The sequence below is a fragment of the Parambassis ranga genome, chromosome 21, assembly GCF_900634625.1.
Source record: "Parambassis ranga chromosome 21, fParRan2.1, whole genome shotgun sequence".
In the NCBI taxonomy this organism is placed as follows: domain Eukaryota; kingdom Metazoa; phylum Chordata; class Actinopteri; family Ambassidae; genus Parambassis; species Parambassis ranga.
In genome coordinates, this window is record NC_041041.1 from 7,438,551 (window position 1) to 7,465,906 (window position 27,356).

A 27,356-nucleotide genomic window follows, 5' to 3' on the forward strand; every position below is an offset into this window, starting at 1 on the left:
ACACAAGTGCAGCTCGGCACATTCAGGGCGCAGACACAAAGAACACAGGCTGTGGCAGTGCAGTGAAAATTCATGAGTCTGCAGTTTATGAAGTGAAACAAAGCAGCGACAAACATTAAAAGAAAAAAACACAAGGCTGTAGTTCTCCTCATGTGAACAGAGATAAAAGCACAGACAGAGGTGAAAGAGTACAAATATACAGACGGAGAGAGATGACCTGAGGGGGGCGACAACATTAAATCACGTCAGCCAAGTAAGCTGAATGATAATGATTAATAATAAGTTAACATAACATAACAGCACATTTTCAGTTCCTCCTAATTCATAGAGTGCTCTGAGAGCATTAACCCTGCACAAGGATTTCATTTCATTTTTTGCATGATAACTTGGCCAAAGTAATTTCTCTAATGTCATCCTGCTAATGTGATTATACGCAAAACCTAGAGGAAAAAAGTTTTAGCTTCACAAAGTAACACCGGCAGCTTAAAATGAGCAGAAGTTTAAAGTGCATTCAAAGATAACTTTAGTTCAGAAGTTTAAGCACTTTGTGTTAAAGTGACACAGATAACCCATCTTAAAAACTATTCACCCTGTTCCCTCTTGATGTGCTCTACTTCCCGAGGTGATAGGAGAGGATTGACACTCAAGAGCCTGACGGCAGTTTTCAGTTAAAAGAGACATAACAAAAAAAAAAGATCTAAAAATCGACTTTTTCACTGCTTTGTGTTCTCGAGACCCACAATATATAAGACAAGATCATACCATCCTCTCTTTTCTCCATCAAAAAAAAGAGTAGCCCCTTATGACAACATGAGGGAAGAACCCCCACCCCAGGGGTGGCCACTCAAGTGATTTCAATGTTTCCCCAAATTCAATAAAAATACATTTCCTGTCAAGTAGAAGCTCCCTTTCACAGTTCCAAGAAAGGAAAAACAGCCGTGTTTAAACACTATAGCCTGATGGAAGAAAAAAACAACACCCATACAAACACACGTCTCTACAGTTAACCTCCTCTTCTCCTATTTTCTCATCAGCAGCCCACACTGCATCCTCCTGTCTCTGTACCCATGCTGCCTCCCTCCTCTTTCTGGCAGAGTGGTTACGTAAGGAAGAGCAGAGCTACGCAGCTTATTTACGCTCCCATGGGGATTAGGCAGAAGCCTGGACATGCCAGCACCTGCAATGCTCACTGATAGTCCACAAATACACACACAGAAGGCGCTGCAGCACAGTTGACAGGCTTTCCCTAAACCCCCACCCCCTCACAGAGAAGCCAGCCAGAGCGATACTTTGATGTGCTCATGCAGTGGTAGCAGTAGTAGGCCACTGGGCTTAGACAGATGAACTGTGTTCGAGACAAGAGCCCGAGCGCTGTGCATCAAAAGACTACTTTAATATTTCAGGAATTTCTGGACAGACTTTACTGCAGGAGGCAAATTAATCAGGCAGCAGGCATTATGCATATTTTTTAAGAGATGTGTGCAAGATTTATCTATTTTTATGTTGCGTAATCCAACTGTTCTGACAACTGATCCATCCAAACGACAGTGCAGAGTTATAGCTGTAGCTGCTCTGCAAAAATGCATCCTCAGTCTCTGTGTTTTCAGTGCAATGCAAAGAAAAGCTACAAGTAAAGGAAACACAGATGCGATTAGGGAATTGGGACAGTATCTACTGAATCACTCCCAGGCTGCATCAACAAACGAGACAACATCACACTGCATGACAAAATGCACACAGCACAAGGGGCAGAGATGAAAACAGATCTTGTGTGAGATGGTTTTATTCTTGGTAAAAGGGAAAAAAAATACCAGACACAAAATATTGCAAGTGAAAATCATTTCCCTGTAGCACAGGCATTTCGTCCCTCATCTCCCGCTTCCTTTATCCGCTTAAAAAAAGATAATTCTTCAATTCCTTTTCAATTCAGCTACATGCCAACATAGCCATTTCATTAAGATGTTATTACACTCTTGCTAATCAACACAGTAGTCATCCTTATGCTCTATACACCCAAGTCTTGCAGTATCAGCTGCAGTGTTTGATGTAAAAATGTAAAAAGACTTGTGTGTGTGTGTGATTGTGGTAGTGTGTCTAAGTAAACAAAAAACAATCCTTGAGTCCAGTTGCCTCGATTTAAACTCTTGGAAATGACTATGACCTGGATGAATGAGAGCATCCACCGATATTAAGTAACTAAATTAGCAAAAACAATGTAAATGTGTGCTCTGATAGAGCTAGGTTGAGTAGAAGAGCACATATTTGCCAAAATGGGGCCAAATTTTGGAAGATCTATTTAAATATGCCTTCCCTAATATCTGTAGCAAATTACTCTTACTGTTTCAAAGGCAAGTTATCAATGAAAAACAGCTTTCATGCCCCTGCTATAAATGCCATAGGCTCATAGTCACAACATTGAGCTGTTAATGGCCTCATAGCTATGACCTAATGTTAGATCTGTGCACAGTGTGCTGCTGAATTGCCTCCAGAGTCTGCACATTAGCAGAGTGAAAGAGGAGCCTTTAAAACAGTGATGTCACTGTCATCACTGGCTGCCAATCAAAGTTCATCCTTATTAATCCACAGGTCCTTCAGTGGATAGAGGTGGACGAGTTTTTGAAACCTCTTAGCTCTGATGTGTTAATGTGGGATCATAGAGAATGGCAGATAAAATGAAGGAAGCGAGGAGGGGATGAAAATGCATATTAGATTCTGTCTGAGTCATCACAACGCGAAGCAGAGTCACCGCTCATCTGCTCTTACATCTTGTGTTCACCCTTTTCTACCCTGTTCGTAAGGAATCTCTAAAGACGTTGATTCAGCAGGGTTGTTTTTTCCCAAATAAAACCACTGCTGAAGCAATAGTGAGTCAAGACATTATCTACAGGGTGCAGGCACTTAGAGAACAGGCTTACCTCTGGCTTCTGATTCTTCTCATACTTTCACCTTGCCATTTTACACCCACACGTACAATGGAGGCTTTAAGCATCAATTTTGGATTAACTTCTAATAACTTGGGTTACAAATTACCCAGAGAAACAGAACAGGGGAGGCGGCCGATGAGCCATTTTGTGTTCAAACTGTGTGTCTCAAGCTCCACCCAAGCACCCAAACATTCATCTTTTAAAACCACCCTGACAGAGCTCCAAGCCAAGAAAAATACCCACACTACCAACTTTTCTTATTTTTAACCAAGGCTTTTTTCTTCTCTTTTTCTTTTTGCAGAGCAGGTCCTAATCTGATCTGGTCTTGTTCTGTCTGCTGCCCACTGGGACTGAGTCTGTGCCACAGAATTGGCAGAAAAGAGGGCTGAGTGCTGTGTGCCCCACCAAAAAGCCAAATCTGTTCCAAATGCTGGTGTGTATGCACACGAAGCCACAGTCAAACATAGACACACAACCTGCTGCCTAAAGAAAAAAAATCAGGAGGAAAACAAAGGATGAAAGAAACAAAAACAGAAGGGCAGGGGGAAGTGGATGTTTAGGGAAAACACTGCAGGTTCTGAACACAGATTTCTCACTTTCATACAACCCTCACACTACTCTGCTCAACCAACAAGGCTAATGAGAGGGGGGAGCAATGAAGCGAAGAATCCACGGATATGGAGACAAATATAAGAATATCTGATGCACCCTGGTGTTAGCGCACATATAGACTAATAATAAGCTCAAATGACAGACTAAGAAAGGACAAACTGTTTTGTAGATATGTTCATCTGTGCTGATTTGATTTCTTTCTAGTAGCTGAAAAGGGAACTGACCTGAGAAAGAAAAATCCCTTTCTATTTCTGGTGAAGCAAGTGTGTGTGTGTGTGTGTGTGTGCGTGGACATTTACAGTTGTCAGCGGATATGGAGGGAAGTCATAAAGAGTGACAGCTCAGAGTCCTGCAGTTGAGGGCATTTTCCGTCTCCACCCACACAGCCTTGGATGAATGCACGAGCAGTGGGCTCCCAGGTGTCTCAGCAGAAAGAGAACATCACCTCCATCTCTGCTTCCTGACCCCAAAGTCAGACACCAAATATCAGATGTGACAAGATGAGTGATTCCGTCAATCATCTCTGATTTATGCAGTCTGAATCAACGGCAAATTCATCTAAATGTGTCACACCATGCATCAGGTCCTCTCTATCAAATAATTCTACTTCCATCTGATTTGAGGTGTAGCTCTGTTATGTAGGCAGCAAAGTCAAGTACAGCCTGCAGCACCCACAGACTAAGCTGCACTGACATCAGCAGCTCTTGCACTCCATTGTGCTCCAGAGAGAGTAAACATATTTTCTATTCAAATGAACACTAACAGGCCTTAATGAAGATGCTTTAGAAGAACACATGTCAGGGGAGTGTGCAAATTAACAGTAGGGCAGATGAGAGAAAGACAACACAAGAAACAAACTGAGAGCAAGGAGATGCCGAGAATGTGGGAGGGCGGTAAAGTGAGTAAAATAAATAAAACAAGGAAAAAACAAAAAAGAGCTAAAGAGAGGAAAATCCTTCTGCCCAACCCCCTGAGTGTTTTGGGTCATGAGCCAAGTGTAAGATTTGCTGCCGGATGCCGTTTTTAGGACTGCCTTCAGACAAAGAGGAGGCACTCTCTGGATTAACTGGCTGATTTGTTGCCTAACATTGACTAAGTACCCAATCAGTTCAGGGAGAAATGCCCATTCTTTACATATTATAGGAAGTAATCTATACTTGGATTTCACATATCAAAGAGTGGATAGAGAAGCCATTAAGAGACAAAGCACCTGGCACATGTTATTACTATTAAACATTAGAATAAATTACTACAGCACATCCAGGACTGAGAAACAAAAGACATGCCAAATACTGCAGTTCACGACTGAAGGCTAGCTCCTAAAGTAAGTCAATTCCCAAAGACCTCTAAGTTAAAATCTCACACTGTACATCAGAAGAAAACATGTTTACTGCCTGTATTTTCATACAACTTAGCTGTCGTCTTAATGTTATGCATAATTAGGATGATTTGCCACTGTGATCAATCACTGGGTACCACTTTGGCTCCTCTTGTCCTCACCCAAATTTGAATTAACTGTGAGTTAGGTAGAGTCAGATGCTGCCATGATGAGCCAGCTGGGGTTTCAGAACTGTACTTCAGGACATCTACGGTTGATGTCCATCGTTACCAACAGTCTACAGTTTGCCTTGTATTCCAGCAAAGGACACTAAATCAGCTTGTTGTTTTCCTGTTAGTCGACCACTAAACAGAGGTGAAATTATTGCCCTTCCAGTATACTGCCAAGGACCTTATATCAAAAATAAATATGTTGGTCATTGGAAAGGGAAGAAAATATTATTTTAAGTTAAGAAATTCACAGTTTGTTGTAAACGTTTGGAGTTGAGACGGAAAAAAATTAAAAAGGATGTCGACATATTAAACGTATACCAACAAATGTTGCACAAGTGGCATCATAAGCAACAACATTTACTAAGGGATAAAAAATTTAAAATAATTGCCTGTTATCCTCACAAACCAAAAAGTCCTGTTGGCTGATGTCATGATCCCACTCTCCATGTGTGCTGCATGATTAATGGGGTTGATGGGCCATTAGGTCTATGCCATCATCCCACTGCTAAATCATTGATAAGCTGCAGGGCCGCTGCTCGATCAGAGGGGGCCCATTAAGATAGCATTTAAGGGCAGGCTCCTCCAGAGAGCATGTTTATGTTGGTGGCCCACAAATGTATGTTTGCATGTATTAGATCATGCCCACACACAGCTGAGATCCCTAAATAAATTCTGCTCACAAAATATACAAACAAATATTATCTGACAGTGAGTGTCCTGCCCTCGGCTGTTGTGGTTTTCCCTCTAGCGCCATGATGGATTACAGCTCTGAGTGGACGCTGGGACAGGTATTTATGGGACGGTATACCTGACGTAACCTCTAAAGCACGATCTAAATCCACCACAGAATCAGAGAGCTGCCCAGCACATTAGAAAGGGATGCAGGTCAGAGGTTAGAAGCCAACAACAAAGAATATTGATGTTACTTGTACTCCAAATATGTCTGGAACTACTTCTACAAGCAGTGAGACATGATGCAGGAAGGAGACATAAGCAAGGGGAAAAGAAGTCAGTGCAACCGATATCATCCACGGAATATTAACCTTTTAGCAGCTGCTGTTAACGTGCATAGTTGTGACTTGTCCTCACTCTCTTTCTCTCTCGCTCAGTTGCGCTTTCAGGCACCAAAAATGCCAGTTGGCAAACTACCCATGTTATTTTCCCATTCATGACAACTTTAGTGGGGTGAAAGTACAGTTAACATGTTAGCGAGGTTCTCACTACTGCCAAATTGGCGATCGCTACACTGAGCTTTAAAACTATTCTAAAAAAAAAATGTTACAGATGCCTCATCCATCTTTATTTACAGTCTATAATAAGCCCAGATCAGATGAAAGATGCCATGATGACTGTGGTTATTACGCTGAAAACGGCCTCACAGCCCTAGGCCTACAGTGGGAGTTTGTTTACTGAGAGATTTTTTTCCTTATGGCAGACTGCAGCAATGACAAACTGATGAAAATATCATCACTGAAATATTTACCCTCTTTAGCAGGGCACATCAGAAAGCCTTTGCTGAGGAAGAAGCGTCTTAGTTACAGGAAGCAGAGGAATTTATGCCAACGTGTTCTTAATCTTAATAAGAGCAGTACAAACAAACCACAGCCATGAGATAAATCCAGCTCGAAAACTGCTATCTTTACTGTGGTGGTCTCATTTGTTTGGTAATCACACTAATTAAAACTAATCAAAATCATACGCATCATAATGGGGCTTAAAATGTTATACATATCACTTTAAAGAGCAAAGAACTAAAATGATCTCATTATTGTTTTTAATCAACTGCGCTGATGCAATGTTGGATTTTCTCATTAATAAAATGCTGTGTGAAATTATAAACAGAAGGCCTGATTATCTGCTTTGCGTTTTTCATTTGGTCTAATTTGGGAGGTCTCGGGCTTGATTCCCAGAGCAGAATAGTTTTGCATCAAAAAGCGAGGGAGGGAAATAATAAATTGTGCCTGTAATAAACAGCGATAGAGGGCAAATAAAGCCATCGCTGCAGTCAAACCGATGATTCTGTTGCAGGAAAAACCCACATGCTTACTTTACTTTCCATGCTAGAGGGCCAAAATGCAGTCAACAAAATTAGTTGTGTGGTCACTGCTGCATGTTGTGGACTCTAATTTAGAATACTGTTGTGTGTAAAATTGATCCACACCGCAGCCTTGCATCCAGAGCAGAAATACGCCTTTCTAAAGTGCTATTTTACCAGACCTCCAAACAGCCTGTAGCTTCTCTACTGGGACTCCAACCGCAGCCATCAGCCTCTGCCATTCAGAGGCACTCAACTGACCGCAAACCAAGGAGATGCACAGTAATAAAGAGTGGAAACTCTGACACCAAACCTCTGGCAACCTCCCCTGTACCAAGCTTAACTCCAAACATAAGCTTCACACTGCAGAGCGTCGGCACCAAGAAAAAAAAAAGAATCAATGAAATCAATCGAACTTTTGATCAACACTGCAGTGCATTTAAATGATGAAAGGGTGAGCTAAGTGCAACAGAAAAGCTGCTGGATTTTTACCAACTGAACCACCATGAATTTCACTGATGAAGAGTCCAGTCTTATTTCTCAGACACAATTGATCAGGTCGTGGACAGAGACAGATGGAGGGGGAGAGCACATATTTGTGTGCACTCTGTGTCCTCTGTGGAGTGAATATGCATGGTGGTCAGCATATTGGCTTGGCCATTTCCTCTGAGCCCGGACTGCAGTCTATAAAATTTAATGGCCCCACTGAGCTGCAGAAATGTACATGCAAGCACACACGGGTACACCAACACAAATCGGTGCTTTTACATGAATGCAGAGCCATGGAAATGAGCACACATGTACCATTAATCCTCCTCCCACAAACAAGAAAACAAACAAACACCCCATGGTGCCTCACAGTCCCATCTTTCAGGGCTCACATGACCTAAAGGGGGGGAGGGAGGATTCCTCCCTGTCTCATCAAATTTCACACACACCCTGGTTGTAAGCCTTCTTACATAACACTGCTCCCAAACTTCCGCTGAGCCGCCAGAGATTTTAGTGTGTGCACCAATGTGTGCGTGTGTGTGATTCAGTCAGCCTTGAGGATCATTTCACTGGTCAGTAATCACTGTTCTAAGCGATAGCCACTGTCCTGAACCTAATTCTCTGCACTGCACAAGAGAGTGAAAGAGCAAAAATGCACTGAAGGGCAGAAAGAGGACGAGTGGCGGCAAAAGTTAAAACGTACTTTGGGCACATACATTTTGGACAAACATGCACATGTATGTAGACTGCAACGTCCTAACAATCCTCACAAAAAGAAACTAGAACTGAATTGAATGTGTTTGTGAGAGGCACCAGCACAGGCATCATCTTCTTCTTTATATTTTAATGCACACTCAAAGAAAGGGGCAAAAAGGAGTAAATAAAAAAGAAGAGAAATAAAAAAAAGAAACATTTTTTAATGAAAAGCGACAGCGATGGATTTGTGTTCAAGAGTGACTGCAGCGAACACTTCATCTGAGCTGAGAAACACTTGGAGTAAGACGGACAGAGACATGAGATAATCTCGTGCAGACACAAACAAACTTAAATTGGAGAAAATGGATCTTATCAGTCTGTGCTCTGAATAACTACTGCATAGGGAGAACTTTCTGAGACAGGAAAGCAGCAGCATGGCAACAGATGTCACACCAATGCATAAGTGTAAGTGAAAGAAAGAGGGGACAATACTATAAAACATTAGCCTCAAACATATGTACATATATTTTCTTTCATTTTTACCTTGGTGTAAAGATGTGGAAAACAGAATAGCCAGGTAGACAAAAGAGGCAGAATACACACACATACAGGGTGTGAATTAAATTGGATAATAACATGTAGCTGTGCAGCATCACGCCAATAGTATAAAGAGCTTGGAGGTGTGGACCTTAAAAAGATCATTGTAAATGTCAGTGGAAGTTAAACCTAACTTGATCAACTGGTTAAGTGATATAAATGGATTCTGAGAATGTTGACCTTTGAAGTGATTAGTCAAGCCCAAACTAAAAAAGCACCGAGAACAGCCTAAGCTTTTAATACTGGTACATTATTGTAAGCTAGGCCATAAGTTCAACAGAAGCTTCAGTGTATCATTAAATGAAAGTTTTGGCTACATTTTCAGCAGCAGTTAGAGTCATCTATTATATTGTCATCACACTCTGAACAGCATCAGCCCATCCTGACTGCAGATCCCTGCTAGGTCTACAAGTTCTCCAGGACTGGGTGAACCTGCCAATAAGCCAGAAACTGGTCTGCCACTCTGCCAAGTTCTCTTAAAAAGAACTGAACTGCCATTACACTCTGTTCTAGCAAACACGGGAGGTTTAGTCGCCTGCAGGCCGAACAGGAAAAAAAAAGAAAAGAAGAAAGAGAAAAAATAAACGGTAACAAAGAAAACTAAAAGTAAATGAAAGGAGAAAAGAGATTTTAGATTTTAGAGAAATGCAGTTTAACAAAGCATTTTATGACTGCAGTCTCCAGAAAACACTGACAGGCTTTGTCTTCCATCTTCACAGGGCCTGCTGTAAAACACCGCCTTCCCTCCAGGCTATTCGTACACTGTCACCTACACAGCATAACCTCAACATGTTCACATCCTGATCTCATCTCCATAGTCAAAGGCAAAGCCACACAGCAATGGGCTGTATCTGATTTCTCGTGCAAGACTACATTGATCTACATGCCAGCGATGCTTCTCCAGGGCCCCAAACCCAATCAACACGCCACAGAATCCACAAAATCCATGCTACACAGTCAATTGTCTGGGAGCACAGCCTGGGAGAAAGTGTGTGTGTGTGTATCAGAGGAGAGGAACTCAATACTCAGCAGAAAGCTCTGAGCAAAGCCTTTCTCTGGCCCACAATAAGTTCCTGTGTGCTTGTAAAGGCCATCTCTGATCCTGAGTGTACTGTGGTTACAGCCATATGCATGAAAAAGCCTCTCGTTGCTATAAACAGAGCCGCTGGCCACCTCAGCAGGACCTCTGACTGAAAGAAAAGTTCTGACCTTTACCTTGACTGCTGCCTTTCTCATTTCAGGATCTGTGGGTGTCTGAAAGCTGCTGGAGAGCCCTGAGCCCACTCACCCGCTCAGACTGCAGCAGGGTCAAAGGGCTACATAAGTAATGACACCAAGATCTGCTCAGCATGCAGAGAGGATGAAACCATAAGACGAGATTTAGTTTCTCAATGAACATGCCCTCTGTGCTCACTCACAGATGCTTCTCCAGCGATCTATAACGCGGAAGAATTGGAGCTTAGAGAGTTTTACAGTATATCTTATAGAAAGGCTGGCTGCTCCAGAATGGCAGTCCATCATTCCTGAAAAAAACATACAACAGGCTCAATATTTCTGGAAATGACCAATGTGGTATGCACTACTAGTAAAATATAAAAACATCCTATTTTCACACTGCACCACCTAACCTCGTCACAGTTTTACCAGTCAGTCTTTCTACCTTGGACAGTGTATTTGTAATTCTGGCAAAGCCTCCATTTGTTATTGTCAGTGAACCTGCCATCTGTCTTTTATTTTTTGCTTTCTCTCCTAAATGTTGCTCCTGGTCTCTCGCCTCTCATTTGAAATAAATAATAATCACTCGCTTTGTCTCTTGTTTTTGCTGCCAGCAGAGACGTATGTTCCGACATTGATGAATAGATGGATACCTCCCACCTAAAGCTGCAGTCTGTTTTTGTGGATAGCGCTATTGTTTCCACTTGTCATTAATCATAAACTGTATGTGTGACAACAACAAAGCACACTAAATGGCCAGAGTTTTCAAAAAATAGTTTAATGACAGTGGGGATGATGTGGAGAAAATTACACTGTTAATGGAAATGTTTAAATATGCTTAAACTAATTAGAGCAATTCTGAGAAGTTGTGATGAAACTACAGGTCATTGCTGCATTTTTTTAAATGAATTTCCAGAAAACTGGCAATTCAACAAAATGTAGTTGAACTCTGAGGGTCGTGATGAATGCCTTATATGTGATGTATGGTTCCATTGGAAAATAAACTACCGATAAATCTAGATATTGGCTGATGTGCAGATACCATTTTTCCAAGCACCAGAGAAAATATTTGTATTATGTGCATTTTTGTGCATGGTTGATCTGCAAGGGGTCTACCTCTTGGTGTATGGCTTGTTGTTGCTGCTGAGCTCTGTCCAGTAGCACTTGTCATGTGCTTATGTCTCTTAATCCGAAGCTAAATCTAAGATTAGCCCACATATGCACACATAACACACCCAAGGGTCACAGCCAGCCACACACACTGTTACAAACTAAGAAATCACATACGCCTTGCATAAACAAGGTGACACGGTTTTACACACACATGATTACACACAGACACATGCACACAAACACTATCTTTTCTGTGGCTACTTTAGTGAAAGAGAGTAGTCGGCACCCTGTGGTGTCAACACTTATTTGGAACGACAGCGCTGAGTCTTTCACACGCATAGATCACACAGCTGAGCAACTGTACGAGGAGGAATGTTACGTCCAAAGTTAAATCTATGTGCTCTGTCCGCACCGACCTTTTCTTCACTAAATCTGAAAATGCAGTGTCGCTCTGTGTTTTGGCTGTCTGTCCACACAAAGATTTGTCTTTTCAATAAATAAAGCTACAACCAGTCAGAGCCACTACAGACACATCTACGGCTGTCATTTACCTGCTAATTATTGTTATACATCTGTCAATTTCAATGAACAATTCTTTAATAAATCAATTAATTAATATCAAGATTAAGTGCCCTTTCATACGCAGTGCAAAAATAACCAAGTGGAGGTGTATCCAAGTGGAGAACATAGACGTCCAATTCACAAGCAACTGAAACTGACAAGATCTGTCAGCTCTCTGATACAAAGTCTGTGTAATGTGTTAATTTAGTAGGTAACAGTCAGTGGAAACACAGTGAGAATCTTGATGAGTGTAGCTGTGTCATATCTTTCACAAAGGAAATTGTGTGGAGGCTGCTTGTCTGACCACTAATGACAATGATGAGGAATTACCTGTGAATGTCAGAAGATGAATTCATCAGTTTGTCATCTTCTAAAATGCCTGTGTTGCAATGTCGAAACATTTCTGGTAAGCAGTATGTCAAGCTACATCATAGATTCAGCGCACAGTCACAATCTTAAGGGCAGCGCTTGGTAATGTAATGATAGTTATTGAACTAGGTATTTTTCTCAGCTCATTGAGTCTGAATGGCACCAAAATGTGGCAGCAAAGACTGACGCAGATCACTGTGCTGTTAGAAACAGAGCCCTGATACAGCCTTTGTGCAGACAAATTGCACTTCTAGTCCAGTTTTAAATTAGAACCCATGTTTTGACAGTGTTAATATCATCTTCCTCTAACCGAAGCAGCTGTGCTTGCAGAGCTCACACGTGCACAGGTGTAGTGCCACTAGTGTGTTGGTGGTAGGTAGAGGGTGACAGACAGGTGCTAGCTCATGTGCCATAGGCCAATAGCACGTAGTTAAGAGGTTCTGACGGGAAAAGTCTGGGATATGACAGCCAGAAAACCACTGAAATGACAGCTTAAACCATTGGATTGAGCAGTCAGACATTTGTATGGAAGATGTTCTGGTTTTGATCCTCGCTACAAATACAGTACACATAGACCGCTGACTTAATAATTAACTTCTTGGCGTCTGAGCTGATTCATTATTCCTGTAGTCACAGGGTTGCTGCAGCACTAACAGATAACCCCACTTTGATCTCTGGCTGCTTGGACATCTCTGCAGTTATCTTATCAAGAGTGGTGGAAGAATTTCACTTTCATTTCAGTCTGTGCATCATTGTTACATCATGTGTTATCGCATTTTTCATAATGTAGAAAGAAAGAGACAGAGGGAATATCCCTGCAGGCCTATATTTAATTTGTGTTAAGTAATGTGTGTGCATGTGGAAATGTGAGAACTGTATTTCAATGTGTGTAATAATTGCACAGAAGCTGGAAGGTCACAGTCTACACAAAAGTGTGGGCCTTCCCATAAAAGCTCAGAGCCTGGGGCGTCAACAGATTTCTCCAGAAATGAGAATATGGCTGGATGCTGTTTAGATACAATTACTTGTGTTGGCTCATTATGTATAAACACTATCGCACAGTGGGCATGACCGGAGACGAGCTTAAGCCCCAGATATCAGTCTCATACAAACACACACTTCTCTCTCCTCGGGTGCTTTAGCAAACACGCACACACAAATATGGCAGCGAAGGCGCCACTGAGAGATGAACAAAATGCTGTGTTACTGTCTGGGGAAACATATGGGGTTTGTGTGTATGGCAGTGGGCTCAGATGTGTGATGTTTGTTTACCAAACAGAGGACTTGTAAAAAAGCAAAGCATTTAAACAGCCTCTCCACTTAGTTCAAAATCGGGCCCCTGTGTGTTTACCTGACCCCGGCTGAGAGACCATGTGCAGATGTAAAGCCTGCATGATATGAATGCGCTGGGAGCTTGGGTCAGTCACTTTGGTGGAGGTGAGTCCACAGCTTTCATGTAAGCCATGGGAAAACAGCTGAGCACTGCTATTACCGTTGGGTGTGTGTGTGTGGGTGTTTGCATATGTGTGTGTATATATACTGTAATAGCCGTGTATAGACGCTGGAAAACTGACTCCAGCACATTTCAGTTCTCCTCACCACACCTCATGTAGCCAAAATCTGAAATTCAGCACCATCCTCACAACAAAGTGTGAGTCATCCATCTAAATTAATTCTAGCAGCATTTAATTTACTGTTGTAAATTAAATGCTGCTATCATAACAAAAACCTCTTTAGTCAGATTTGCAGAAAACGAATATCCCATTATAAATACAGCATAGAGATAGAGTGTGCTGCAGAAATAAGTCCTAGATTCTAGAAAGTGTTGGCACATCCTCTTGGCTCATCCTAAAGTCAACTAACATTATCACACAAATAATTTTTGTCTTAAAAAAAAATCAGGTGCAAACAAGTGGCTAAACCTCATACAATGTCAGGGACATCAGCACAGAATGACTGTAGAAGAGGTAAGAGCAGTAAACTCGTCAGTGCATTACAGTGGCTACGTAAAATGTAGAGACAAACCATGATAACTTCCACAGATACATGGCCCCTGCTCTGTTTAGAAGTAGGTACAGCCAGGTGATCCAAAGGCTGCTGCCGTCCTAAACCACAATCCACCAGAGCACAAACCTCTGTGATCACTACTACTCCTCCTCCTCCTCCTCCCATCAGTGACTCATTCTTTCAGAGTGCACCTGATCTCAACTCATCCTCTCATCACTGCACTCATCCAGCCCCAGCAGCAAACAGCTAGGAGCTGTATCCACAGATTGGAGAAGAAGAGGGTAAATATTTGAGAGTGTGTGAATGTGTCAATACAGCCAGCCAGTCACACACACTCCATCATCTCGCAGACTATTCGCTATGTAAGCACAAACACATTCACAGCAGTCAAAATGAACAAACAACCAGCGAGTAGTCCATACACCGCACTCCAGTCTGGGAGGGGGAAATAAGAGTGATAGCTCACCGTTTTGTGGTAGGCAAGGAAAAGCAAGGTGTATATAGCACCATTCATACACAAGGCAATTCAGAGTGCTTTACATTAAAATCACAGAATAAAAAGCAACATTGTAAAACTTTAAATAAGGATGGAAACAGCATTGTTGCATGTGTGTGTGTCGTCTAGTAGGCAGATAAAGATGTGGGATATTTTCGAGCTTCTTTCCTCACCACACCCACATAGAACATATGCAGTTTGAAGGCTGTCAGCTCCACACAGTGCTCCAGATGGCAGGGCATAGAAGGCCAAAGAGTGACAGTGGCACTGCTCTTTCATTCTTTGCTGCTGCAGACCTCGTATAATGCTTCAAATGAAGTGAATTCACTGTATGAGCACTTGTGTAGAAAGGATGAGTAACGACAGCTCCATTTTAGTTACGGACAGAAAAAAAAGAGAACAAATACAAGCCGAGTCACTGTACAAGGGCAGGAGTAGGAGTGACACAAAAGAGTCAGAGTGCCCACGGTGTGTGTGTGTGTGTGGTTCATTATGTACACAAACCACCTCACAGCTTGTGCAAAGAGAGTGCAATTTTCTGAAGATCCAGTTACCATTGTTGCCATCACGAATGGGACACGACACAGTTTCATTTCTCCCTGATGACACGTGTTCACATGATCTATTGTTTACGTCCTTCACAATTATTGTCTATGCAAGCAGTGAAGCAATACATTCTAATAATGTGGCATTGTATTTCAAGTGACAGGCTGTCATACTAGACACCGTGTCTGGTGCAACTCAATGCCTTGCCAAATGCCAGCCAAAAACCTATCGATCTAAAATATATGTACGTTCAGAAACTGCCTGACTTTCCAAATGATTTATTTTCCCGGAACTATTTTAAAGATATAAGACAAAGTTTCCAAACAAGCCACCATTTTTAACTGGTCTGACAGATAGCCGACATGTGAAAGTCCAATCGTCCAATCAGATGCAGCTAGGAAGAGTTTGTGCTGCTGATGTCTTATGTATGGAAAGCCCATTAAGTCTGCAATGCTGTGAAGAGGCGTCAGCTGTAGCATTCAAAAATACCCTACTGGCCACATACCATACTCCTGATGGGGAGCAGGGTGCTAAGCATACACCTGAAAAGAAGATCATCAACTAGAAGCAATCAAAGCAGTGTGCAAAAAGTGCTGGGAAGAGGCACACCTCTGAATTGGTAACTGCTGGTAATGACCAGTTTTAAGACATCTTTCAACCTTGAGAGATTTATGCATTTTACACTTGATTGTCTGACTTACTAATAAGGTATCGCCACTATACATAGATGACTGAAGCTTCCGTAGGTTTTTGAAGAGCCATTGTGAGTCTCTGTGGAAGGCTCCAACCAACATTCCACCTAAGCTCCTAATGAAGGATGAATTAAGACTAAAACTGCTTTTTGTACCAGGCTGTAAACATTGGCCACAACACAAGTTGGCATTTTAACATGGGATTCTATGGGGAGTGACTCACTTTTGGAGCCAGCTAGTTCAACCTTGGAGGGTGTAGGTTGAACTCCAATTTTTAACACTTCCACATGGGCATTATTTCTCAAAACCCCTGAAATGCAAGTAGAGGAATCTTACCAGGCTGAACGTTTTTTGAAGATTTAGAGGAGTAACACAGTGCAATGCTAGCATTTTATTTACAGTCATAAATAAAACTGGTGTTTTCTATGTGAGTGAGGAGATTGGGCTAGGAGTAGGACAGATAAAGTGGGAATTGAAGTTGTAATTGTGCATTGTGCTGTGAGATTGTAGTAGCTCAAACTAACACGGTGTGGTTTTCCACACAGCTCACCACAGAGAGTCTTGCTCTGCGCCTCTGTCACTGAGCCCTGGTTGCACTTACAATGGGGCTGGGACACGCAGCATGTGTCACCCATCTGTCAGACAATGTGTCAACACACCCATAATACCCCTGCTAAATGTGGCCGTGGCCCATTATGGCCCTCTGCATCAATGGTCCTCCAAAATATTCACCACTTCTCAACCTAATTTCTCCTCTGTCTGACTTTTCACATCTTTCACATCTATTTATCTCTCTTGTTCGTATCTTTTCAAATTAGCTTCCCTTTCCCATTTTCTATGGGTGGTGCCACATCCAGCAGCAGATTGTTAAATGTCTTCCGATATGTAGCCAGCAGAATAAAATGAGACTCAAACTGTGACAAACAAGTGGTAGATGAAGTAAAATTCAAGGTGGGATATCAGTCCCCATGCCTACCAATGTGCATTCATGCATTGAACTGCCCAGACATACCGCTATGGCACACACACAGCGTGATCTCATCTACAGCCATCATAAATCACTTAAACACAACCGGCTACAGACTTGTAATAAACACGCTAATATGTTCAGATTTATGTCCACTGTCAAAGTGTGTGCATTCCTGGATCTGTAGCACTGAACACCAAAGACACAACATGACAGAAGGACAGAAACCTGGGCTTCAGTTATTGAATTGAATCAGGTCTGAATCAGCCACGATTGTGTCAGCCAGCTGTTGGATGATGCTGCATTAAAAGAACTACATTGAGCCAGCTTTGTATGACAGCGGCTGCCAAACCAGCAGAACCAACAAGAAAACATCCAACATTTACCATGCAGGCTGACAAATCTTTAAGTCACAGCTCTTGATCTCACACACACACACACATTCCCTAAAAAAGCAGCAAAGCAGCATAGAGTGTTTCTTTCCAATTAACATCCACTAAGTTCTAATGGACTAGTACTGTGTTAGAGCCTGGATGTCGTTATAGATTAGTAAATAACTAAGTGGGGGACAAACAGACTACAGAACCTGCGGGCTAATACAGCTTCTTGTTTCTTATACAGCTCCAGTGTGTAGGCTACACTGATGCATTTCATTCTTTATATTGTGCTCATATATATCTGCTGATTTAAAGCCTGATTTAACTTTAATCTAATTACTAAAGCCCATGTTTGTAATAAATCCTTACATGGCACATTTAGTCTACATTAAACCTGGAGCAAAAACACATGGGATAAAAGAGCAGATCTGGCTTTGTTTAGACAACAATGATCCAGTAAAACACGCCTGGATTGGCACCAGATCAATCACTAAAGGACATCTGTATTGTAAGGCCATGATTATAATCCCCCTGTGGGTGCACACATTACAAATGTGCAGTTGATCTCATCTTACTGCTTTCAAGTTGACTTAGAAAGGAAGTGTCCACACTTTCATATCGCCTAATAAATTATTATTATTTTACCTCTGAACACCAAGCAGTTTCTGTGTAGTATTCCCTTCTATTGTTTCATCAATTGAGGTGGGCTAATTTTTTAAATGCAATATAAAGCCCTGCATGCAATAGTTATAGACATCACTAGTTAACTGATGAAATAGAGACTTGCACACACAAACTTGCAGCACTAACACAGAAATGTGCTTTGTGCCTGCAGATGTCTTGCAACACTTTTTTATTGTAAGTATAAATTTGAACTCAATTGACCAGCCTCATTAAATTAAGGGTGAACTACATAAAAGCCTGTTTTGTACACACCGATCAAATAAACACATGAATGGATATTTAACATCAACTATAATGAGAAATCTGTCAGGTATAGAAACAGCTTTAAAATATGCACTGAATGAAATCACAAAGATGTAACTATTATCAGCAGTTTATCCCCAGGTCTTCATGCCTGCTGCTATTAACACTGGGTCCATGAAAAAGAGGCCTTGAGGTAGGAAACAGTCCGACTTCTATTCATCAACAAAAACTAATTTTCTACTATTGAGGCTAGTGTGGCACAAGGAGTCTTGCAAAACCCAGTTCTTTGTATCTGTGTCAGCATTTGTTTGCAAATGGTCTCAGTCTTGAATTAAAAATTCATTGTTGGATGTGCTGAATAAAAAGATTTATAGAAAGACTTGCATATAATCTTTCCTAGGTGAAAATACTAGTGTTATTGTCAGCTTATTCATGAAGTTATTTTCATATAGTGAAACTGAGTAGAACCCTCTGGGACTGAAAAACGAAGCCAATGCAGATGTGCCAATAAATTGCAGTTCCTTGAGAGCTCACTTGAGGAGCATCCCCAAAGATGGCAGTCCTCAGTTTACTTTAGCAAAATGGACTTATTCCTTTATTCTGTAATTTTGAAAACATAATTTCTTCTCGAGGTTGTCTTTGCCATCGCCCTACTTCATTCAAGCACCATGATGGCCTGAAAGGTTCTGTTCATTTGGTCATAATCAAAAACAGAACTAATATAAAGAACCACATCAAAATGTCCTTTAATATACATGTCCCAAGAGACTTACACAGTATAATAGAGGTTTGTATTGAGACTTAGCACAACGTTACCTCTTAGGTCTCATTATATCCCAGGAACAGCTCACATTCCATGTTCTTGTGATTCTGGTTATGCCCCTACCAAAGAAAAGAGTCGAAACAGACCTTCTGTCCTACAGCATTATAACCTTCCTGCAGGCCCAACCACAACATATAATGTATCTTTAACATCTGAGTGTGATGTAAACTAATGCTTGACACAAGTTTTACATCAGACTTAAAGCTACAAGTTGAGGTAGGAAGTTATCTACAACAATATATGAACACGTGAGAATTAGATAAAAGTCTCCACATCTGCAAACCATCTTGGGTACAGTTGGCTTCTTACTACAATAGCCTGTGAGTCTTACCTTTGTCTTTTCCCTCTACTGAACAAATACGTCCTAATAAGTCTAAGTCTATTCTTCCGTTTGCACAGACTTAGTAACTTCAGATGGTCTGTGTGGCTACAGAAAAGGAAATGTCTTTTCTCTATGTGTTACATGGTGGGTGTTGTTTTTCCAGGAGGCCCCAGCTGTAACCCAGGTGACAGTGTGTGCTTTGGCATGCAGCATGGAAATTGGTTTAGACCGAAAAGGCCCCAATTGAACAACATTAGAGCAAATAAAATATACCGTACTGGAAACAAGAGGAAGGAGGAGAGAGAAAGTAGAAAATAGCCTGAAAACGTCATTGGCTGCTTTAGCAGCTTTTGGCAACTCAATCTCCTGCCTTGGACAAACCAAAAACCACCAGACGCTTAAAACCAGGCTCTGATTTTGGGCTGGAGTGAAGTCATACATATATCCATAAAGGCTTAAAAAACAACTGACTTCACAGAGGTCTCTAAATGGGCCTGTGTGTGTTCTGAACCTTCTGCTGAAACTAATTACACAAACACAAACCATCTGCAAGAGAACGTTCAGACACACAGGTCAAAGGAAGATAATTTATTAATAATGCATTAATGAAGATACTGTATCCTTGTTAGCTCACAGAAACCTGCTGTGAACACACACTATGATCCTGACTCAGAGATACATGTGCTCATGCATACTAAACACTGCAGTGTGTGTGTGTGTGTATACTCTGCCATGCTTCAATGCTCTCCATCAGGGACTGCTTTTAGCTCAAAGCAGGTATGGGGGACAAGACAGCTGACTGAACATGGAGGGCACCCCCCACACTACCCCCCACTCCCACTCCAGAACAGCATCTCTTTAAGCAGCCTGTAAGTATTCTATGATATTCATTTTGTATTGTGCAAGTTAAGAAAGGATTGTCAGAAGTACCTGAAGACAAATCTGCAGATCAAGATTTTATGAACTAAATGAGTTGATTATGTAATTATAAATTAATGATTTGCCGACTGGATCCACAGAACAATTAATTATGAGATCATCAAGATAACAGTATCTGTTTCACCAAGTGCTGTTAAGGTTTTTATCTACTTTGTTTATAACACCCCCCAACTATTTCCAGGCAGTACTTGCCATCATAAAGAACATAGCTGCCACCTGTAATGTGCTCCAACAGCCCAGATTATTAGGAATTTCACACCAAATTCCAGCCATACCAGAGGAACGAGACAGCAGGCACGTTATCTGTGATGAGGCTCAGTGGGTCAGTGTCCTGGAAGAGGCTGCCATTTCGCAGATAATAGAAATACTGACAACAGTGAAACAGAACGCGTCAAACAGACCTCTGCCCCCCATCATCTGGAGAACATGACTGATTATATTGTTAGTAAAAAGGTCAGGTGCAACACATTTTTTCCTACCTCCGTGCACACATGAAGTGGAAATGAAGAGTAAGAGGATATCCCTGGGTAACAGCTCTTTTTATGCAATGCTCTCTGAAATGCTGCTGTACACACAGAACAGTCTCAGGAGGTGGGGAAAAACAACTACTCAATGAAGTATTGAAATGACTGCCTGTGTCAATGAATATATCTGAGACTGAATTATACAACTCATAGACACAACTGCAAGACAGTAAAATCTATTTTTGGAAGAAGACCATTTCTGCAAAATTATAAAATTCTGACAGAAAGAGAAGGCCACAACCATAAATACAAACAAAGTGAAGGTGCTCTTCTGCAGGTAGATATTGTGCTCGTTCATCTAGGTACAGAATGCAGCTTTATTTACTTATTGCTGCACACAGAGAGCTGCTAGAGGTGTGTCCTCCAGCTTGATAAGGAGGTATAAATATTTTAGTGGTTCAGTGTAACATTTCTCTGCTATGCCATCTATGTGTAATTGTGCGTGCAAGAAACAGGCCTTTCAGCAAATTTTCTCCACAGCAGAGACAATAAAATCATACAATACAAGCTTCTGACACACACACACACTAAGCAGGCAAAGGCCCTGGAGACAACACCATGTTCTGTACGTATGTATTCCCATGAGGACACAGTCCCCATTCAGTCACAACCAATAAAAGCCAGACATTCTATTGCTGTGAAAACTAAGACCATCCTGACTAAAAATGTTACAATAGGGAAAATGCTTGAGGTCCACAGGATTAAAATACACTAACAATGTAAACCAAGCAGTGTCTAACCTACTGACCCACAGCCCACGGGCCCTGTAGAGCCTTGGCTTGGGTGGGTTATTAGTAGAAACACCTCTGGCTAATTCATCAGTACAAATTGAGGTTGGCCACCACTCATGTTCAGCATTAGCTGAGAGAAGCTAGCCACAAATTATTACCATTAACAAAACAAGCCCCAAGGCCAACTCTGTAAGAGCCTTTGCTGCTGTAGCAGAGCTGCCTGTCCTGATGTAGGTCAGTGTTTCACACGTTTAATTAAGGACAAACATGTGCCTATACACGCACAAACAAATCCACAAAACCTTAAAGGACCTTAAAATGCATGATTACTTAACTGGCACTGGTACCAAACGGAAGAGGAGAAGGACACACTTGTTATTACCATCATTTATTTTACAGAAAGCTGAAAAAGGCAGCAGCGAGTGAACTCGGAGGCACTTCATTCCCTGAGGTTTAGAGGGTGATGTCAGTTCACTGCACTAGGTGAATGGGACACATGCACAGGAGATGGAGCAAGGCCCCAGGCTTATACTCCCTGTCACCTCTTGGAAAGTGACACACAATTGCAAGAAGTGACACATGCACCATGTACACACATATTAGCACACACACACAACTCCTTGGGCTGAGAGTTATAATGTCATTCAGGCTTTGTACAGCACCCCTGAGTGTCCTCCCAGGCCAAGAGGTATGCAAATGGAGTGTAATTCATTTTATTCACAGTGGAGCAGAGAAACACCGCAGTGATGTATGTGATACAGGACAATACCCTCTGTTAAATTCACAGTGAGTCCAAACACCCAGGACAGGGAGGCCATTGATCCATTCAGCCGGGTAATATTAACTCCCATTTCTGGCTTCATTAACAGTGGAGATGTCAGCGCATGCACAGAGACCCAGCTGCAGAAACTCTCAATGGCCTGTGACACCTACAACCATGAGATCATAGCTTTAACCTGAGATGCAGTTTCTATTGCCTGTAAGCAGCACAATTTAAGAGCTGAAAGAATTATGAAAAACAAATATCTTTCTTGCAGTCCTTTTCAGTGTTGTGTTATGTCCCCCTCACTGTGAGAAACACTGGCACACACACACAACTTTTGTTTTTCCAAGGATGAACTAGAAAACAGCATGGCCCAAAGGCAAGGGATGTCTCTTAATGTGTGAGTCAAACTAATGGAGTGCTTCCTTCTACAGTGCCCCTGACCTCTCATGTTCCCTCACTCATCCCATCTACAACATGACCTCTCTTTATCATCCTCCATCCCAGATTCACTCTGCTCCCATAACATCTTTATTTACTTTCCTCCACCCTCGGCCTCTCTCTCTCATTTTTTTCCCCTCGGGACCCCTCAGGATCAATCTGACAACAAGTGAGTGTACACAACACAGTCAAACACAACAGCACGTACATTAATATAACATAGGTATGGGGACAGTGTAAAAAAAATTGAGAGTAAAAACTGTGGTCGGTCCAATGGGCCTGAGAAATGGAACCAATATGAAAGACTGCGTTTGCTTGAATGACCTCCTTGACGCTGGCCCTAAAAGTGAGTCAATCCCCACAGAACTGGACATTAAATTATCTTTACAGCAGAAATAAACATGTAGACTCATTCAGTATAATTATACTAAGACCGCTTTAAGAGTCACCACTTAAACAGCTGTAAGGCAAACTTAGGGGGCTGCCAAGATGGGTACAACCGGAGCCTCCCACATGGATTTCATAGCATTAGGATTGCACATTGTCATTTACAGTCATGTCATGTTGTGTAATATTGGACTGTTCTTGCCTTTATTCATGCATCTTCCCCCATTTTGTGCATCGTAACTGTCTTCATTCCAGTACGGTTTTTTACCCTCAATCAGTATTTGACATATGAGCAGCATCATCACTAAGTATCAACCTCAGGGGCTGACAAATAAAAAAAATGGAGTCTGCATTTGTTAAATTCCCATAATTCTTAACTCTGCATACACAGAGTTACACAAATGGTACCATAAGTCAGCCCAAGCAGAGATCAGACGACTGCTTTCTGAAGAGTGCGACACATATAACATCCTGGCTTCCCTGACTGCGGTGCTGTCTCATTTGGTTGGGCTTTCCTCTGGCCATTCTGGTCTCTTTCAGGATCACACACAGTCCACAATTGGTGCTTCAGTGGAGTGTTAATAAGAAGCCATAGCTGCAACAGCTCTGCACACAGAGCAGCAAGTCAGCTGATAAAAGTCTCCTCTCTCTTACTGGAAACTGTAAATCATAGACAATCTGTCCAAAACAATGAGTGAGGCTGTGACTCAGGAAACTCAGACAAAGTGTGCGCAGCTGACAATTACAAAATAAGATATCTCACCAGATTATTTGTCGTTATACATGAGGACTGAGAGAGTAAGAGAATGAGAGAGAAATTGCTTGTGACTGCGTGGGATAAAAAAGAGAACACACCATTTTCAGGCTTGCCTAAACATGTACTATGCATTGCAGGTCTTATCACCCTGTCAGTCAACCGTCTCTGTGACACTGCACAAGTCCCATAACCAGTCAGCCTGCTATGACTGACTGACTACGTCTGTCAGGCCTGCCAAGCTCCTGATTCACACGAAGCTTCTGTTTGTACGCCCGATGAAGTGCTTCATTCAAGACCAGTCGTTTGGATGACACAGTCAGTTATTCATTCGCCGGTCAGAGCAGAAACCCTCAAACAGATTTTCACCACTCATTCAACTGTCTCAGCTGAACATCAAAACAAAGTGACTGTCAGCATTTACTGTCTCTTACCAGCCACTTTATGAGGCAGTGCAATATCACACTGGAAAGTCCCAGGTGTGGTGCGTGTACTGCAGAACAAAGCAGAATGTAAACACTTCTAAACAAAACAAAAAAAAAACGTTGGAGCTGTGCGAACTGATCCTGCTGCGTTGTAAGGACTCCTGGTTATTAGTCATCATCAAAGCAGTAGCAGCATGAGAACATACACAGCTGTACCTACTTTTACACACAGACATAAGACTCGACTCAGTTATGATGGATTATAATTATATCGATAAAAGTTAATGATATACCCGGCTGTGTTGTTGCCCTGATACCTAACACAGGATTGCAAAAAAAGGTCACCACAGCTACAACAGTATGCGTCAACAAAAGCTTTAATCTTGAGGAGAATTCACAGTGACTGTGTTGCACATAAGTACTTTATATTTGTGATAAGAATCCTGCACTGCAACTACAAGTTGTTTCACAGAGAAAATAGGGAACAATCTAGAGCGTCCTTTAAGCACAACTGATGCTATCGACAAATACACATTTAACAGTATGAAGAGTATGACGATGAAGAAATACAGCAGAAAGCAACCTAGACTCCAGCTGCGTTTCCCTTACAAAAGGATACTACCCATGGAGACCATCTAGAAACTGAGCTGCTGAGAAAAAACAGTGACTGATGGTGCCTTTGCTCAACTCAAACCAGCAGTGCCAAAATCCAGGGGGGGTGCATCCTTCAAAGGAAGCCTCTGAAAGTCAAACCAAGGCTATGAAGGATTTTTTATTTGTGTCAGTCTGTCACAATCCCTCACCCTAGTGATCTAACAGTATTTTTCTCAGCAATGTTTGTGCAGTCTGCTGTGTTCTCCCGCCACAAAATGAAAGTTTGGGACAGATTGGGCCACAAAGAATTCACAAGAGTCTTCCCTAACTAACAAGGGAAACGACAGGCACATTTGAAAGAGACTTCATAATGATCAGCAGAAAACTACATGACCCAGGTTAGCCTGGTAAGACTAAAGGGGCAGGAAGGTTTACTCCTCACTGGGACAGAGAATTGTCGAAACGCAGAGCAAGCAGCATTATTAACATAATCATTGGCCAACAAATTAATAGACATAGGCAAAGGTGGTGACATGCAGCCAAGTATTTTCCCTAGAGCATGAACACTAAATGCTATGACTATCAAAAAATACAATACATGACTGTAGGAGAGCTGCTTAGAAAACTCACAAACAAACATCACTACGTCAGCACGAGTAATTACTGACAGGATGACCACATAAGAAATTGCACTGCTATCATCTTACCCGTGCAGTGATTCTGGATTATACCTTCAGTCCTAAAGATGACCAGATGTGTGGTGTGTATGACTCACCATGGTGTGTGTGTGTGTCTGTGTGTGCCCTGCCCTTTAATCTCTGCAGCAAGTTACCTACTGCCACTAGGTCCAAGCACACAGCATCATGCAAAGTACTGTATGTTTGAGCAACTGTAACACACACACACACACACACACACACACAGTGAATGATAAGCAGCCACAGTAACTGCATTTTGCAATTGGGTAATAAAACTTTGAATAAATTGGTGTCAGAGAAATACATGCTGCTGATGTCACTATGCACTAAAGATGGAAATACAACAATGATTATTTACACCATGAATATTGCCACGCGTTGTGGCGCGCACGTGTGCGTTTGCGCGTGTGCCAGACCCTCAGGACCATAATGAGGAGCTAATTGAAACGCGCCGGTGATGTCCACCTTTAAAACACCATGAAATAATAGAACACCAAGCAATGCTGCACTTACTTCCCAATAACCTCGCAGAGCTCGTACACATCTTCAAAGAGGATGTCGTCGTCCGCCATAGTCCGGGAAAATGATCCCCCCTCTCCAAAAAAAAAAAGAAAGAAAGAAAAGAAAAGAAAAGGAAAAAGCGCTCCAGTCAGACCTGGCGGTTACGTTCCTGAACCAGAAGGACGGAGCCCAGTGGACGTGTGACAGGACTCGTACCGTCAGCAGCAGGGAAAGAGTTACAAAAAAGGTTTAGAAATTCCAGTTGTTGCCTCTTTTCGTCGACCCCCCCACCCCTGCCGCCGCCGCCGCCGCCCCCCACCACCCACCCACCACCCCAAAAACGCTGTGGGTTCAGGGAGCGCAGCTCAGTAATCCAGTTTGGGAGTCCGCCGGTTCGACCCCGCCTCCCCCCCTCCCCACAGAGCCCGGTCCTCAAAAAGCAAACAGTCCGTGCCTGTCAAACATTCTGGTAAACTCTTCCGCCTGTGTGTGTGTGTGTGTGTGTGTGTGTGTTCTCCCGTTAACAGCGCCGACTATTAACAGGTTTGACTGTTGAGGATGAGAAGCCCGAGCAGAGCCAGCGGGCTGTGTGGTACATCAGGGTTACGGCGCTGCTCCAGGTGGGTTAACGCTGATCTTCACATCCCGAACAGCCCCGGCGGACACTTTTTCGGGGATGCAGAGACACTCGCACGTACGCTCGGGGTCCTCTTGTTGTGTAACCGACGGCTGGAGGTCTTCAGCGCTCACTCCCCTCCGTCTCGGCAGCACTTTCCAGCCGTTGGTTTACCTTTTCTTCCTCCCACTGTCGCCCCGGACGTTTAGCTCCACGGAGCTTCCTTCCAGAACACCAAGCTCCTCCTACAACGGGAGTTATGAAACTGGCTCCGTGTCCTCCATCTTGGCGCTAAGCCGTTGGCCAGGGTTCCCCATACGGGATTGTAGGTTTTGAGCCAATATGGCGGAAATGCGGCGCCATAAAGGTTTTTCTGAAACCGCAGTTTCCTCAATGGAGAGGAATGAAGTGGCCTTCCTACCCGGAAGTGAGGAGGAGTATGAATGAAGAATTGATGTTAGGACATTACTTTTGAAGTTTTTTTTTTTTTTAATACAATTCATTTATTATTTGACTACATTTTGTGAGCAAGCTAACCCTGAATTTAAATGTCCTATTATTATTGTTGCGGTCTTTAAAATATACCATAAACTTCAGTTAACATTTTTGCCATTTTGTTGACCAAATAACTTAAATATCAAATAATAAGAAAATAATTCTAAAC

At 42.2% G+C, this 27,356-nt stretch overlaps 1 protein-coding gene across 7 annotated transcripts in view; it reads right to left on the bottom strand.

Moving 5' to 3' along the window:
- The window catches only part of caska (calcium/calmodulin-dependent serine protein kinase a), a 92,167-nt gene extending 65,257 nt beyond the window's left edge, over nt 1-26,910 (bottom strand). For 5 of the 7 annotated variants that reach the window (XM_028394376.1, XM_028394374.1, XM_028394371.1 and 2 more), the window contains exon 1: nt 26,089-26,910. In XM_028394376.1, the coding sequence (XP_028250177.1) occupies nt 26,089-26,147 (59 nt within the window). In that variant the 5' untranslated portion in view covers nt 26,148-26,910. The remainder of the gene's footprint in view (nt 1-26,088) is intronic. The other 2 variants (XM_028394377.1, XM_028394375.1) reach the window with 1 other exon arrangement.
- Between the last annotated feature and the right edge of the window lie 446 nt (nt 26,911-27,356).